Source organism: Pristiophorus japonicus, chromosome 32, assembly GCF_044704955.1.
Source record: "Pristiophorus japonicus isolate sPriJap1 chromosome 32, sPriJap1.hap1, whole genome shotgun sequence".
NCBI lineage: Eukaryota > Metazoa > Chordata > Chondrichthyes > Pristiophoridae > Pristiophorus > Pristiophorus japonicus.
This window is the reverse complement of record NC_092008.1, coordinates 2,699,119-2,713,551: the sequence shown is the minus strand read 5'-3', so window position 1 is coordinate 2,713,551 and position 14,433 is coordinate 2,699,119. Positions and strand designations below refer to the sequence as shown.

Here is a 14,433-nt window from a genome sequence, read left to right as displayed (position 1 = left end):
CCCCGCCGAGTTCGGCGGAGGGCGGAACCGGGAAAGCCGGGAAAGCCAGTCCCCCAGGGAGCTCCGCGTCACCCCTGGGCGGATGTGTGGAACCACAGGGACAAACCAGACAGACAGAGAGGTCAACCGTCTTTACATGTAGGTGTGTGCGTGTGCGTGTCAGTCAATGAGAGAGAGAACTGCCCTTCCTTATAAGCACAATGGTCGCCGCTGTGACATTCTAACACGCGGTGGGTGGACTGGGCTGGTGTCCCGACACGGCGAAGGTTTGATTCCACAGTACTCACCGCTTGTTTGAGAGATTGCTTGGCTCATCTGTAACTGCTCTGCACCTACGTGCTAAACCCATAGAAAAACAAAGATTAACATCCAAGCCAGCAGCCGAAATCAAGCTCTCTTTTCTTAAAGGCGGCCCACCTAACGTGAACGCGGAAGAGTGGATATGTTTCCCCCCCCGCCTGATTGCCTCCTCTATCCTCCCCCCACTGAAGACGGCGGCCTGCCTCGGGACGGCCCCCCGTGAGCTGCAGCGCCATGCACCGCCGATCTTCAGGCGCCACAGGAGGGTATTTGACCCTTTTTTTTTTGGGGGGGGGGCAGGTAAAGAGAAGAGAGCAATTGCAGCCAACGTGGAGAGCAGACGTGCGCATGGCGATTGGCGGCGAGACCCCGGGTTGACCGTGCCCCTCTTTAAGCCCAGGGGTGCAATGGTGCCGTACCCACCACCACGCCAGGCGATACCAGTTTACTCGGCACACCCGAATCCAGCGACGGCCGTGGTCAAACATTCGGCTGAGACTCGCCGGAAAGGACCACACGACGGAGGTGCAGCAGACAGTGACCCATAACCCAGCGAGAGCAAGAACCTCGAGGAGAGCAGCCGGCAGGGGCAGGAAATTAGCCACAAAATAAATGAGAAAATGGAAAAGAAAATAAAAAGCACTGAAACAATACAGCACAGGGTTAGATACACAGAGTAAAGCTCCCTCTACACTGTCCTCATCAAACACTCCCAGGGCAGGTACAGGGGGTTAGATACAGAGTAAAGCTCCCTCTACACTGTCCTCATCAAACACTCCCAGGGCAGGTACAGGGGTTAGATACAGAGTAAAGCTCCCTCTACACTGTCCCATCAAACACTCCCAGGGCAGGTACAGGGGGTTAGATACAGAGTAAAGCTCCCTCTACACTGTCCTCATCAAACACTCCCAGGGCAGGTACAGGGGTTAGATACAGAGTAAAGCTCCCTCTACACTGTCCCATCAAACACTCCCAGGGCAGGTACAGGGGGTTAGATACAGAGTAAAGCTCCCTCTACACTGTCCTCATCAAACACTCCCAGGGCAGGTACAGGGGGTTAGATACAGAGTAAAGCTCCCTCTACACTGTCCCCATCAAACACTCCCAGGGCAGGTACAGCACGGGGTTAGATATAGAGTAAAGCTCCCTCTACACTGCACCAACATTTTGCCTCCATTCTAAACTCAGAAGGGCACTATCAGGAACCTTTCTTTTTCCGTTTGCGAGTTGGGGCAGGTCAAGGAGCAGGAATCGGAGATTGCTCCAGCCTCCTTTCCTGTGGGACCTGCACAGGTGTCACATAGAGGGTGCGTTGTCCTATATTCTCGGCCTATAGTCTCTAGAATTTAGAAGTATTTGAGGTGACCTCATTGAAAGATACAAGGAGGATTGACAGGGTAGATGCAGGGAGGATGTTTCCCCCGGGCTGGGGAGTCGAGAACCAGGGGGTCTCTCAGTCTCAGGATAAGTGGTCGGCCATTTAGGACTGAGATGAGGAGGAATTTCTTCACTGAGAGGGTGGTGAATCTTTGGAATTCTCTGCCCCGGAGGGCTGTGGAGGCTCAGTCGTTGAGTAGTCAAGGCCGAGATCAATAGATTTTTGGACTCGAGGGGAATCGAGGGATCGAGCGGGAAAGTGGAGTTGAGGTCGATGATCAGCCGTGATCTTATTAAATGGTGGAGCAGGCTTAAGGGGCCGAATGGCCGACTCCTGCTCCTATTTCTTATGCTCTTGTGTCAACTGGTGGCACTCCCAGCCAAATCATATATGTTTGAGAGTTCAAATCCCACCCTCAGGACTTAACCGCGTTATCGCTCCGGTGCAGTCCCGAGGGAGTGCTACATTGCCGAAGGGCCGCACCTCTCTCAGCTGAAACACAAAACCCAGGCCAAGTCTGGCCTGCCTCTCCAGCTGCAACGTAAAAGCTCCTATGGCACTAATCAAAGTGCAAGGAGCTGTCCCAGTTCCCTGGCCCCCACACCTCCTTCCACAAACACCAGGTACAACAGATGAACACGCCATTTATTTGCTGTTTGTGGGATCTTGCTGTGCGAACATTGACTGCTGGGTTTCGCGACACGATAGTGACTGCACTTCAAAAGAAATTCATTGGCTGCAACATGCTTAGGGGGCGTGCTAAGCTACTACATAAAGGCAGGTTCTTTATTCTCATGAGGTTCTCTCACTTTATCAGCATTATACTTTATGAGTATTGTCAGCCGTGGCTCAGTGGGCAGCACCCTCGCCTCCGAGTCAGAAGGTTGTGGGTCCATATCCCACTCCAGCGACTGGAGCACATAGATCTAGGCTGACATTTAGCGGTACTGAGGGAGCGCCGCGCTGTCGGAGGGGCGGCACTGAGGGAGCGCCGCGCTGTCGGAGGGGCGGTACTGAGGGAGCGCCGCGCTGTCGGAGGGGCGGTACTGAGGGAGCGCCGCGCTGTCGGAGGGGCGGTACTGAGGGAGCGCCGCGCTGTCGGAGGGGCGGTACTGAGGGAGCGCCGCGCTGTCGGAGGGGCGGTACTGAGGGAGCGCCGCGCTGTCGGAGGGGCGGTCTTTCGGATGAAACGTTAAACCGAGGCCGCGTCTGTTCGCTCGGGTGGGCACAAAAGATCCCATGGCACTATTTCGAAGAGGAACAGAGGGGGAGTTCTCCCCGGTGTCCTGGAGCCAATATTTATCCCTCGACCAACATCACTCAAACAGATGATCTGGGTCATTATCGCATTGCTGTGTGTGGGAGCTTGCTGTGCGCAAATTGGCTGCTGCCTTTCCTACATTACAACAATGACCACACTCCAAAAAGTACTTCATCGACTGTAAAGCGCTTTGAGACGTCCGGTGGCCATGAAAGGCGCTATATAAATGTAAGTTTTTCTTTCACTTCACAATTATACGTGTGTGCGTGTGTGTGTGTGTGTGTGTGTGTGTGTGTGTGTGTGTGTGTCTCTCTCTCTCTGTTCCTGTGCATCTTTCTCTCTCTCTCTTTCTCAAGTGCCATGAACCCGGCTTCTTATAAATACAAAGAGAATCCGCCTTAATTTTGAGATGTGTGCTTTTTGGCACCGCGGGGAGAGGCGGTTTAAGTCAGGAGGTGGAACGACAATCCATTGCGGACTTACCACACTGCCGCTGTTGTCAGACTGTCCTGGCTCCGCTGGGGGGTGATGGGCAGCAATGTCGGCCCCTCGCTCGCCCTCCGATAGGTTTCGCAGAATCTCTTGCGAAGTTGCAATAATGGCCCTCATTTCTTCAATAAATTTCATCTTCTGAATTTCCAACATGAAATTATTTTCCACCTGCCACGAAAAAAAAACTTTTTAAAGCATCGAGAGAGAGAGAGACAGGGAGAGAGAGAGAGAGAGAGAGACAGGGAGAGAGAGAGAGACAGGGAGAGAGAGAGAGAGAGACAGGGAGAGAGAGACACAGAGACACAGAGAGAGAGGGAGAGAGAGAGGGAGACGGAGAGAGAGAGAGAGAGAGAGAGAGAGAGACAGGGAGAGAGAGAGAGAGAGAGAGAGAGAGAGAGAGAGACAGAGAGAGAGAGAGAGAGGGAGAGAGAGAGAGAGGGAGAGAGAGAGAGAGAGACAGGGAGGGAGAGAGAGAGAGAGAGAGAGAGAGAGAGAGAGAGACAGAGAGAGAGGGGCAGTACTGAAGGAGCAGAGTCGGTAGTGAGGGAGCCCCTCGCTGTTGGAGGGACGGTACTGAGAGAGCGTGTCTCTGTGTCTCTCAAGCCTGCTCTTCCATTTAATACGATCATGGCTGATCCGATCATGGACTCAGCTCCACTTCCCTGCCCGCTCCCCTTATTCCTTTATCGGTCAACAAACTGTCCATCTCTGTCTTAAATATATTCAATGACCCAGCCTCCACAGCTCTCTGAGGCAGCGAATTCCACAGATTTACAACCCTCTGAGAGAAGCGATTTCTCCTCATTTCAGTTTTAAATGGGCGGCCCCTTATTCTAAGACCATGCCCCCTAGTTCTAGTCTCCCCATCAGTGGAAACATCCTCTCTGCATCCACCTTGTCGAGCCCCCTCATAATCTTACACGTTTTGATAAGATCACCTCTCATTCTTCTAAACTCCAATGAGTACAGGCCCAACCTGCTCAACCTTTCCTCAGAAGTGAAGGGAAACCAGAAGTAGCAAATCGGCTGTGTAACAGCACGTGGTCTGGCAAAAGTAACGCTGCACGCTTATATACAAGGCCCAACGATCAGAAACCAGGGACAAAATTAACACATTAGCACCAGGAGGGGGACAGACGACAACAGCAACATGTGTTTACATACCTCCTCTAACATAATAAGAGGAGGCCGTTTGACCCCTTGAGCCTGCTCCGCCATTCAATAAGATCATGGCTGATCCGATCATGGACTCAGCTCCACTTCCCTGCCCGCTCCTCATAACCCTTCATTCCTTTATCGCTCAAAGTTCTGTCTATCTCCACCTCAAATATATTCACTGACCCAGCCTCCACAGCTCTCTGGGGCAGAGAATTCCAAATTTACAAGCCAAAGAAACTCCTTCTCATCTCAGTTTTAAATGGGCGGCCCCTTATTCTAAGACCATGCCCCCTAGTTCTAGTCTCCCCCATCAGTGGAAACATCCTCTCTGCATCCACCTTGTCAAGCCCCCTCATAATCTTATACGTTTCGATCAGATCACCTCTCATTCTTCTGAATTCCAATGAGTAGAGGCCCAACCTACTCAACCTTTCCTCATGTCAACCCCCTCATCCCCGGAATCAACTGAGTGAACCTTCTCTGAACTGCCTCCAAAGCAAGTATATCCTTTCGTAAATATGGAAACCAAAACTGCACGCAGTACTCCAGGTGTGGCCTCACCAATACCCTGTATAACTGTAGCAAGACTTCCCTGCTTTTATACTCCATCCCCTTTGCAATAAAGGCCAAGATTCCATTGGCCTTCCTGATCACTTGCTGTACCTGCATACTAACTTTTTGTGTTTCATGTACAAGTAACCCCCAGGTCCCGCTGTACTGCAGCACTTTGCAATTTTTCTCCATTTAAATAATAACTTGTTCTTTGATTTTTTTTCTGCCAAAGTGCATGACCTCACACTTTCCCACATTATACTCCACCTGACAAATTTTTGCCCACTCACTTAGCCTGTCTATGTCCTTTTGCAGATTTATTGTGTCCTCCTCATACATTGCTTTTCCTCCCATCTTTGCATCGTCAGTAAACTTGGCTACGTTACAATCTATATTAACGATTTGGAAGAAGGGACAGAGTGTAAATAGTTGGGGACCCAGCACTGATCCCTGCGGCACCCCACTAGTTACTGTTTGCCAACCCAAGAATGAACCATTTATCTTGACTCTCTGTTAGTTAGCCAATCCTCTATCCATGCTAATATATTACCCCCAACCCCGTGAACTTTTATTTTGTGCAGTAACCTTTTATGTGGCACCTTGTCAAATGCCTTCTGGAAGTCCAAATACACCACATCCACTGGTTCCCCTTTATCCACCCTGTTCGTTACATCCTCAAAGAATTCCAGCATATTTGTCAAACATGACTTCCCCTTCATGAATCCATGCTGATTCTGTCTGACCGAATTATGCTTTTCCAAATGTCCTGCTACTGCTTCTTTAATAATGGACTCCAACATTTTCCCAACCACAGGTGTTAGGCTAACTGGTCTATAGTTTCCTGCTTTTTGTCTGCCCTGTTTTTTTTTTTAAAATAGGGGCGTTACATTTGCAGTTTTCCAATCTGCTGGGACTTCCCCAGAATCCAGGGAATTTTGGTAAATTACAACCAATGCATCCACAATCCCTGCCGCTACTTCTCTTAAGACCCTAAGCCATCAGGTCCAGGGGATTAACCTGCCTTTAGTCCCATTATCTTACTGAGTACCACCTCCTTAGTGATTGTGATAAGTTCCTCCCCCCTGTAGCCCCTCGACTATCCACTGTTAGGATATTGTTTGTGTTTTCTACCGTAAAGACTGATAGAAAATATTTGTTCAGAGTTTCTGCCATCTCCATGTTCCCCATTACTAATTCCCCGGTCTCGTCCTCTTAAGGAACCAACATTTACTTTAGCCACTCTTTTCCTTTTTATATATCTATAGAAACTCTTGCTATTTGTTTTTATATTTTGTGCTAGTTTACTTTCATAGTCTATCTTCCCTTTCTTTATCATTTTTTAGTCATTATTTGCTGGCTTTTCAAAGCTTCCCAATCTTCTGTCCTCCCACTAGTTTTGGCCACTTTGTATGCTCTTGTTTTTAATTGGATACCTTCCTTTATTTCGTTAGTTAGCCACGGATGGTTATCTTTTCTCTTACACCCTTTTCTCCTCACTGGAATACATTTTTCTTGAGAGTTGTGAAATATCTCCTTAAATGTACACCACTGTTCATCAACCGTCCTACACTTTAATCTATTTTCCCAGTCCACTTTAGCCAACTCTGCCCTCATACCTTCATAGGCTCCTTTATTTAAGCTTAGTACGCTGGTTAGAGATCCAACTTTCTCGCCCTCCATTTGAATTTGAAATTCAACCATGCTATGGTCACTCATTTCGAGGGAATTCTTTACTTGGAGATTGCTTATTAATGCTGTCTGATCTATCTATTGATCAGGTATTGGCCGATCATGGTGGGGCTGCAGCGTTTCCGGTTTCGATCGGATGTGCTCAGATGTCACACGGACTCACCATGTAAACAGCGATATCTTCCGGGTCATCTCCGTCCACGTCAAACTTGAAGGTCACCATTTTGTTGTTGTGCGTCTCCAGCTGGCATTCCACCATATTGTCTCCCACATTGGAAACCTGTCCGGGGGAGGGGAAGGGGGGGGGGGGTGGAGATAACTCATCATTACACAATGCAGCGCAATGTGGCTTCCAAAGCTTCATTCTGACCCTACCCCCCCTCACCCTTCCTTCACACACAAAGCCCTAGGGGCCGAATTTTGGAGGCGGTGACACTGCCTGAATGAAATAGTGCCATGGGAACTTTTACCAAAGAAGAGCAGGAGAGTTTTCCCTGGTGTCCTGGGACCAATATTTATCCCTCAATCAACATCACTAAAACAGATTTTCTGGTCATTATTATAATGTGTGCCCCCTGTGAGTATGCTCACGGGTTTGATGTTGAAAAGAGGCTCCCGAGATATGGGAAATGGTCCACGTTGTCCAGGGCCGTGCCGTGGATCTTGATGATTGGAGGGCAGTGCTGTGCGGCGAGGACAAGCTGGTGGAGGACCTTTGTCTTACGGATGTTAAGCGTAAGGCCCTTGCTTTCATATGACTCGGTGAATACATTGACTAGATCCTGGAGTCCAGCCTCAGAATGTGCGCAGACGCAGGCATCGCCCGCGTAATGTAGCTTAACGACAGAGGTACGAGACTCCCAAAGCAAATGCTGTATGCGGAGCTCCTTCACGGTAAACGAGCCAAAGGTGGGCATCGGAAGCGTTACAAGGACACCTTCAAAGCCTCCCTGGTAAAGTGTGACGTCACCACTTGACACCTGGGAGACCCTGGCCGAAGACCGCTTGAGATGGAGAAAGAAAGTGCATCCGGGAGGGCGCTGAGTTCTTCGAGTCTCAAAGCAAAGAGCGCGAAAAGAGGTCAAGCGCAGACAGCGGAAGGAGCGCGCACGGCAAACCAGTCCCACCCACCCCTTCCCCTCGACGAATGACTGTCCCACCTGTGACAGGGTCTGTGGCTCTTGTGTTGGACTGTTCAGCCACCAGAGAAGTCACTTTGGGAGTGGAAGCAAGTCTTCCTCGATTCCGAGGGACTGCCTGTGATGATGATGCTCACGGGTTTGCAGAGCTATTGCATGGTGAGTGGCTTAGCCAGTCACGTGATATTCACGAGGCTCAATAAAACCCCAGCCAGTTGGGTTCAGGGGGAATCCACGATGAGGAATGCAGTCATGAGCCTGGTGGATGAACTGGTAATGTGTCGTGTGATTGTTAAATCTTTGTTCATAAACAAACTAGTTCTCAATAGCAATGTGTTGCCACGAATTCTTAAGCAGTCATCACCCCGCCTCAAACTGGCAATTTCAGTTTTACCGGCCAAAGGTGAGAGAGCAGCGCTAGAGGTGGCATCGCACACACATCCTCGGGCACCAACGGAGCAGTCGCTCAGGAGGCCGACTGAATCTCCCAACCGTGGGGCTGCCGGAATGAGAGCTGAAAAAACTTCTGACCCCCATCTTCCCCACTGGTGCCAGTAATACGCAAAGTTAACCCATATGTCTTTAGATGCTCTGATAATGACTCCACCAGGCAATGTATTGCACTTGAACTGTAGTGACCTTACTCCATTTAATGTAACTCCAGAGTGAGGATCAGTAGGCCAGGCACACACCTGTACAGGTAACCAACAAGTCTCCCACTGCAGTGCCCTCTGGTGGCACACCGTAGTGACCGTACAGCTGGTGTACAAGTTTCCCACAGTAGTGCCCTCTGGTGGCACATCATATGTAATAGTACAAGCAGTGAAGATGTCTGGATCCATGACATGAACTTACCTTGATCGTTGGACGACACCGCCCCGGGATCCCCGATGTACCGACAGCTTTTCCAGTTGGTACAAACGGCGGACAGCAAGGCCACCGCACCTGCCTAATTTCGCGGTGGAGCGCGCAGCAGTACCTCTTGGGGCCGTCCCCACCGCCCAACCAAATTTGCCGCGAGCCGAGGTACCCGCCCCACGCAGACGGCAAGTCCTTAGCCGCCCCTCTCGGCCGCGAAGGGGTGGGGTTGCCAATGGAATTTCCATCCCCTAGACTATCCGCTGGCACACTGCAGGGCATGGGGTCGACCGCCCGGCCCGAGCAGGATCCCGACCTTGCAGCCAGGCACACACCGCCTGTCCGGTCGGTGCTTGCCGGGGGATTGCCGGATGGCGGCGGAAGTAGGCACGAGTCAGGCGGGGATCCTCCCTGGTCCGAGCGGAGACTCGTGGGGAAAAGCTGAAGCTCAGAGGGCAAGTCGAGGGTTCCCGCGCGGGGCTGTTCTCCCTCACGATAGCAGTCAGCTCAAGGGGGCGACGTCAGCGGTGGGCACCGTCCAATTATCCCTCAACAACGAGCATCTTTAATGTAGAAAAACGCCCCGAGGCGCTTCACAGGAGTGTTATTGCACACAATTTGACACCGAGCCAGAGAAGGAGATTGTGGGACAGGCGACCAAAAGCTTCGTCAAGGAGGTGGGTTTTAAGCAGCGTCTTGAAGGAGGAGAGAGAGGTGGAGAGGTTTAGGGAGGGAGTCCCAAAGCTTGGGGCCCAGGCAGCTGAAGGCACGGCCACCGAAGGTGGAGCGATGGAAATCAGGGGATGCAGAAGAGGCCAGAACTGGAGGAGAGATCGTGGAGGGCTATAGGAGGTTTCAGAGATAGGGAGGGGTGTAGGGGCTGGAGGAGGTTACAGAGATAGGGAGGGGTGTAGGGGGTTACAGAGATAGGGAGGGGTGTAGGGGCTGGAGGAGGTTACAGAGATAGGGAGGGGTGTAGGGGCTGGAGGAGGTTACAGAGATAGGGAGGGGTGTAGGGGGTTACAGAGATAGGGAGGGGTGTAGGGGCTGGAGGAGGTTACAGAGATAGCGAAGGCTATAGGGGCTGGAGGAGGTTAGAGAGATAGGGAGAGGTGTAGGGGCTGGAGGAGGTTACAGAGATAGGGAGGGGTGTAGGGGCTGGAGGAGGTTACAGAGATAGGGAGGGGTGTAGGGGCTGGAGGAGGTTACAGAGATAGGGAGGGGTGTAGGGGCTGGAGGAGGTTACAGAGATAGGGAGGGGTGTAGGGGCTGTAGGGGGTTACAGAGATAGGGAAGGGGACGAGGAGGCCATGGAGGGATTTGAAGACGGGGATGAGAATTTTACAATCGAGGCGTTGCCGGATCGGGAGCCAATGTAAGTCAGCGAGCACAGGAGGCGATAGGTGAGCGGGAATGATATGAGGGAGCTGGGAAATGCAACGGTTTGGTGATCCAACAGACCGAGTGTTACTCCCTGCACATTCAAAGCCCCAATTGGTATGATGAGGACGAGTCGAGCAAGGGCCGACACTTCTCCCCATAACCACGGCTTGTGTTCACTGGAATATCCAAGGTTAAGCCGTGATTTGATTGAGGCTTTTAGGATTTTGAAAGGAATTGATTGGGTAGAGAGAGGGAGAGAGGGAGAGAGGGAGAGAGAGAGAGAGAGAGAGAGAGAGAGTATTGCCGCTGGTGGGAGAGGCGAGGACGAGGGGGACAGAACATTCAAATCAGACCCAGGCCATTTCGAGAGAGAAGTTAGGAACACTTCTTCACGCAAAGAGTGGTCCAAGTGTGGTAACCTCAGTGGACACGAGCTCAATTAATAGTTTTAAATCGGAGATCGGTAAGATTTTTACGAGCCAAGTGTTCTTAGTCGGACGGGAAAGTGGAGTTGAGGTCAAAGACCAGCCATGATCTCACTGAACAGCGGAGCAGACTCGAGGGGCTGTATGGCCGACTCCTGCTCCTACGCTCAGCTGTGGCTCAGTGCGCAGCACACTCGTCTGAGTCAGAGGTTGTGGGTTCAAATCCTACTCACTCCAGGGACTTGTAACACAAAAATCTAGGCTGACACACAGTGCCAGTACTGAGGGAGCGCCGCACTGTCGGAGGTGCGGTGCTGAGGGAGCGCCGCCCTGTCGGAGGGGCGGTGCCGAGGGAGCGCCGCCCTGTCGGAGGGGCGGTGCCGAAGGAGCGCCGCTCTATCGGAGGGGCCATCTTTCGGATGAGACATTAAACCGAGGCCCCGTCTGCCCTCTCAGGTGGATGTAAAAGATCCCATGGCACTATTTTGAAGAGGAGAAGAGGAGAGAGTTCTCCCCGGTGTCCTGGGGCCAATATTTATCCCTCAATCAACATCACTAATTAGCAGATAATCTGGGTCATCATCACTTGCTGTTTGTGGGAGCTTGCTGTGCACAAATTGGCTGCCGCATTTCCTACATTACAACAGTGACCACACTTCAAATAACAAAGTACTTCATTGGCTGTGAAGCGTTTTGGGACGTCCGGTGGTCATGAAAGGCTCTGCAAAGATGCAAATCTTTCTTTCTGACTGGGGATGCGAAGGCCAACGAACCCCAATTTGTAGACGCTTGGTAGCCAAGATCAGGCAACCTGCGATTTACCTGTAGAACAGTCAGCTGGAATTTGGTCGACTTATCCGGCCGGTCTCGTGCGCACGACGGCCTCCTGGGCTGGGATTTCTGGGGCTTGTCGGGCTTTCCGTTCCCAACCTCGCTGCCGTTGGCCCCCTCTTTAGTCGCTTCAGGAGCCGCGCTGAGCAAGCAAAACGGAAAAACCGGTGTCAGTGCAAATCTCCAAACAACCAACGGAACATGGTGACCCAGTAGTTATGTTACCGGACTCGTGATCCAGAGACACCGGATCCAATCGCACCACCACAGTGGCCGGGCAATTTAAATTCAGCTAACTAAATATAATGGAGGATTTAGTTGCTTGAATTTTTTTTTTTAATATAGGATATACGGCCCAGAAACAGGCCATTCGGCCCAACCAGTCTGTGCCGGCGTTTATGCTCTACTCGAGCCTCCTCCAGTCTTTCCCCATCTAAATCTATCGGCATAACCCTCTATCCCCTTCTCCCCCATATGTTTATCCAGCCTCCCCCTTAAATGCATCGATACTATTCGCCTCGACCCCTCCCTGTGGCAGCAAGTTCCACATTCTCACTGCTCTCTGGGTAAAGAAGTTTCTCCTGAATTTCCATTGGGTTTCTTGGTGACGATCTTATATTGATGGCCTCTGGTTATGCTCTTCCCCACAAGTGGAAACACTCTCTCTGTATCCACTCAATCAAAACCTATCATTTTAAAGACCTCTATTAGGTCACCCCTCAGCCTTCTCTTTTTAAGAAGAGACCCAGCCTGTTCATCCTTTCCTGATATGTATACCTTCGCATTTCTGGTATCATCCTTGTCAATCTTCTCTGCCCCCTCTCCAGTGCCTCTATATCCTTTTTATAATATGGTGACCAGAACTGTGCACGGTGCTCCAAGTGTGATCTAACCCAGGTATATGGAGACCAGAACTGTGCACAGTGCTCCAAGTGTGATCTAACCCAGGTATATGGAGACCAGAACTGTGGTCTAACCCAGGTATATGGAGACCAGAACTGTGTACGGTGCTCCAAGTGTGGTCTAACCCAGGTATATGGAGACCAGAACTGTGCACGGTGCTCCAAGTGTGGTCTAAGCCAGGTATATGGAGACCAGAACTGTGGTCTAACCCAGGTATATGGAGACCAAAACTGTGCATGGTGCTCCAAGTGTGGTCTAACCAAGGTTTGATACAGGTTTAGCATAATTAGATGCCCCAGCCAGAGGAAACATCCTCCCTGCATCTACCCTGTCAAGCCCTGTAAAAATGTTGTGTTTCAATGCGATCACCTCTCATTCTTCTAAACTCTGGAGAATATCGGCCCAGTATGCTCAATCTCGCCTCATAGGATAATCCCCCCATCCCAGGAATCAATCTGGTGAACCTTCGTTGCATTCCCTCAATGGCAAGTATATCCTTCCTTCGGTAAGGAGACCCAACTGTACACCAGGTGCGGTCTCAGCAGGGCCCTATATAATTGCAGTAAGACGACTTTACTCTTATACTCAAATCCTCTTGCAATAAAGGCCAACATACCATTTGCTTTCTTAATCACTTGCTGTACCTGCAGGTTATCTTTCAGTGATTCATGTACAAGGACACCCAGGTCCCTCTGAACACCGATATTTTCCAATCTCTCACCAGTTAAAAAATATTTTGCTTTTCTATTTGTCCTACCAAAGTGACTAACTTCACATTTCTCCACATTATATTCCATTTGCCGTGTTCTTGCCCACTCACTTAGTCTGTCTATATCCCCTTGAAGTCTCTTTGCATCCTCCTCATAGCTTACATTCCCACCTTTAGGATTATACCCGTGAGTTTATATTGCCTCTCCTCATGCTTTCTACCAAAATGACTCACGTCACACTTTTCTGCATTAAATGGAAAAGTTTGCCAGACCAGGTCACCAGTTCGAGGCTCACAACAGCCTGAATTCCAAGGAACAATTGTCCTGAAACATGATGGTGGAGCGTTATAGCCGCTGGTTTTAAAAGCATTCCTACCCAAGAGGATCTTGCATCGGTCTTGCTGGTCGCTGGGATTCAGAAGTCACATGGTGGGATGTAGACTACAAATGGTCAGGGAAAATAAAAGATGAATTACTCGTACGTTGAGCTGGAAACATAATAGCATTGCTCAAGTGTGAGATAACAAAGTACAGCCTATAAATTCATCTCGGGCGGTACCAGATTGGTGTGCAATGACAGGCGTTATTACAGCAGGTTGCAATCTATCCCTGATGGGTAGTTAACTCCCCTCTCTTGCCCCCCCTCCCTCCCTTCCCCAGCAATAATGGAAATGGATCAATGTCCAACAAGTTGAATGCAGACCTGTGTGAAACTGTGCAAAGACATCCAAGGTGGCAGAGAGGGAAACCCAGCACTCATCTGTTATATTTAACGTCGGAGGGTTGCCAACGTGCGAGTTTGGGAACAGCCGGCAAACGCAGACACGCTCCCGGGGACCCCCCGCAAACAGACACGCTCCCGGGGACCCCCCGCAAACAGACACGCTCCCGGGGACCCCCCGCAAACAGACACGCTCCCGGGGACCCCCCGCAAACAGACACGCTCCCGGGGACCCCCCGCAAACAGACACGCTCCCGGGGACCCCCCGCAAACAGACACGCTCCCGGGGACCCCCCGCAAACAGACACGCTCCCGGGGACCCCCCGCAAACAGACACGCTCCCGGGGACCCCCCGCAAACAGACACGCTCCCGGGGACCCCCCGCAAACAGACACGCTCCCGGGGACCCCCCGCAAACAGACACGCTCCCGGGGACCCCCCGCAAACAGACACGCTCCCGGGGACCCCCCGCAAACAGACACGCTCCCGGGGACCCCCCGCAAACAGACACGCTCCCGGGGACCCCCCGCAAACAGACACGCTCCCGGGGACCCCCCGCAAACAGACACGCTCCCGGGGACCCCCCGCAAACAGACACGCTCCCGGGGACCCCCCGCAAACAGACACGCTCCC

At 51.3% G+C, this 14,433-nt stretch overlaps 1 protein-coding gene across 1 annotated transcript in view; it reads right to left on the bottom strand.

Annotated features, from left to right (window-relative positions):
- Window positions 1–14,433, bottom strand: part of LOC139240489 (serine/threonine-protein kinase WNK3-like) — a 167,302-nt gene that overhangs the window by 22,564 nt on the left and 130,305 nt on the right. Inside the window, exons 11-15 of the mRNA XM_070869024.1 lie at window positions 13,456–13,520; window positions 11,458–11,608; window positions 6,994–7,110; window positions 3,423–3,599; window positions 288–339 (exon numbers count right to left, since the gene is read on the bottom strand). Coding sequence (XP_070725125.1) covers window positions 288–339; window positions 3,423–3,599; window positions 6,994–7,110; window positions 11,458–11,608; window positions 13,456–13,520 — 562 coding nt within the window. The remainder of the gene's footprint in view (window positions 1–287; window positions 340–3,422; window positions 3,600–6,993; window positions 7,111–11,457; window positions 11,609–13,455; window positions 13,521–14,433) is intronic.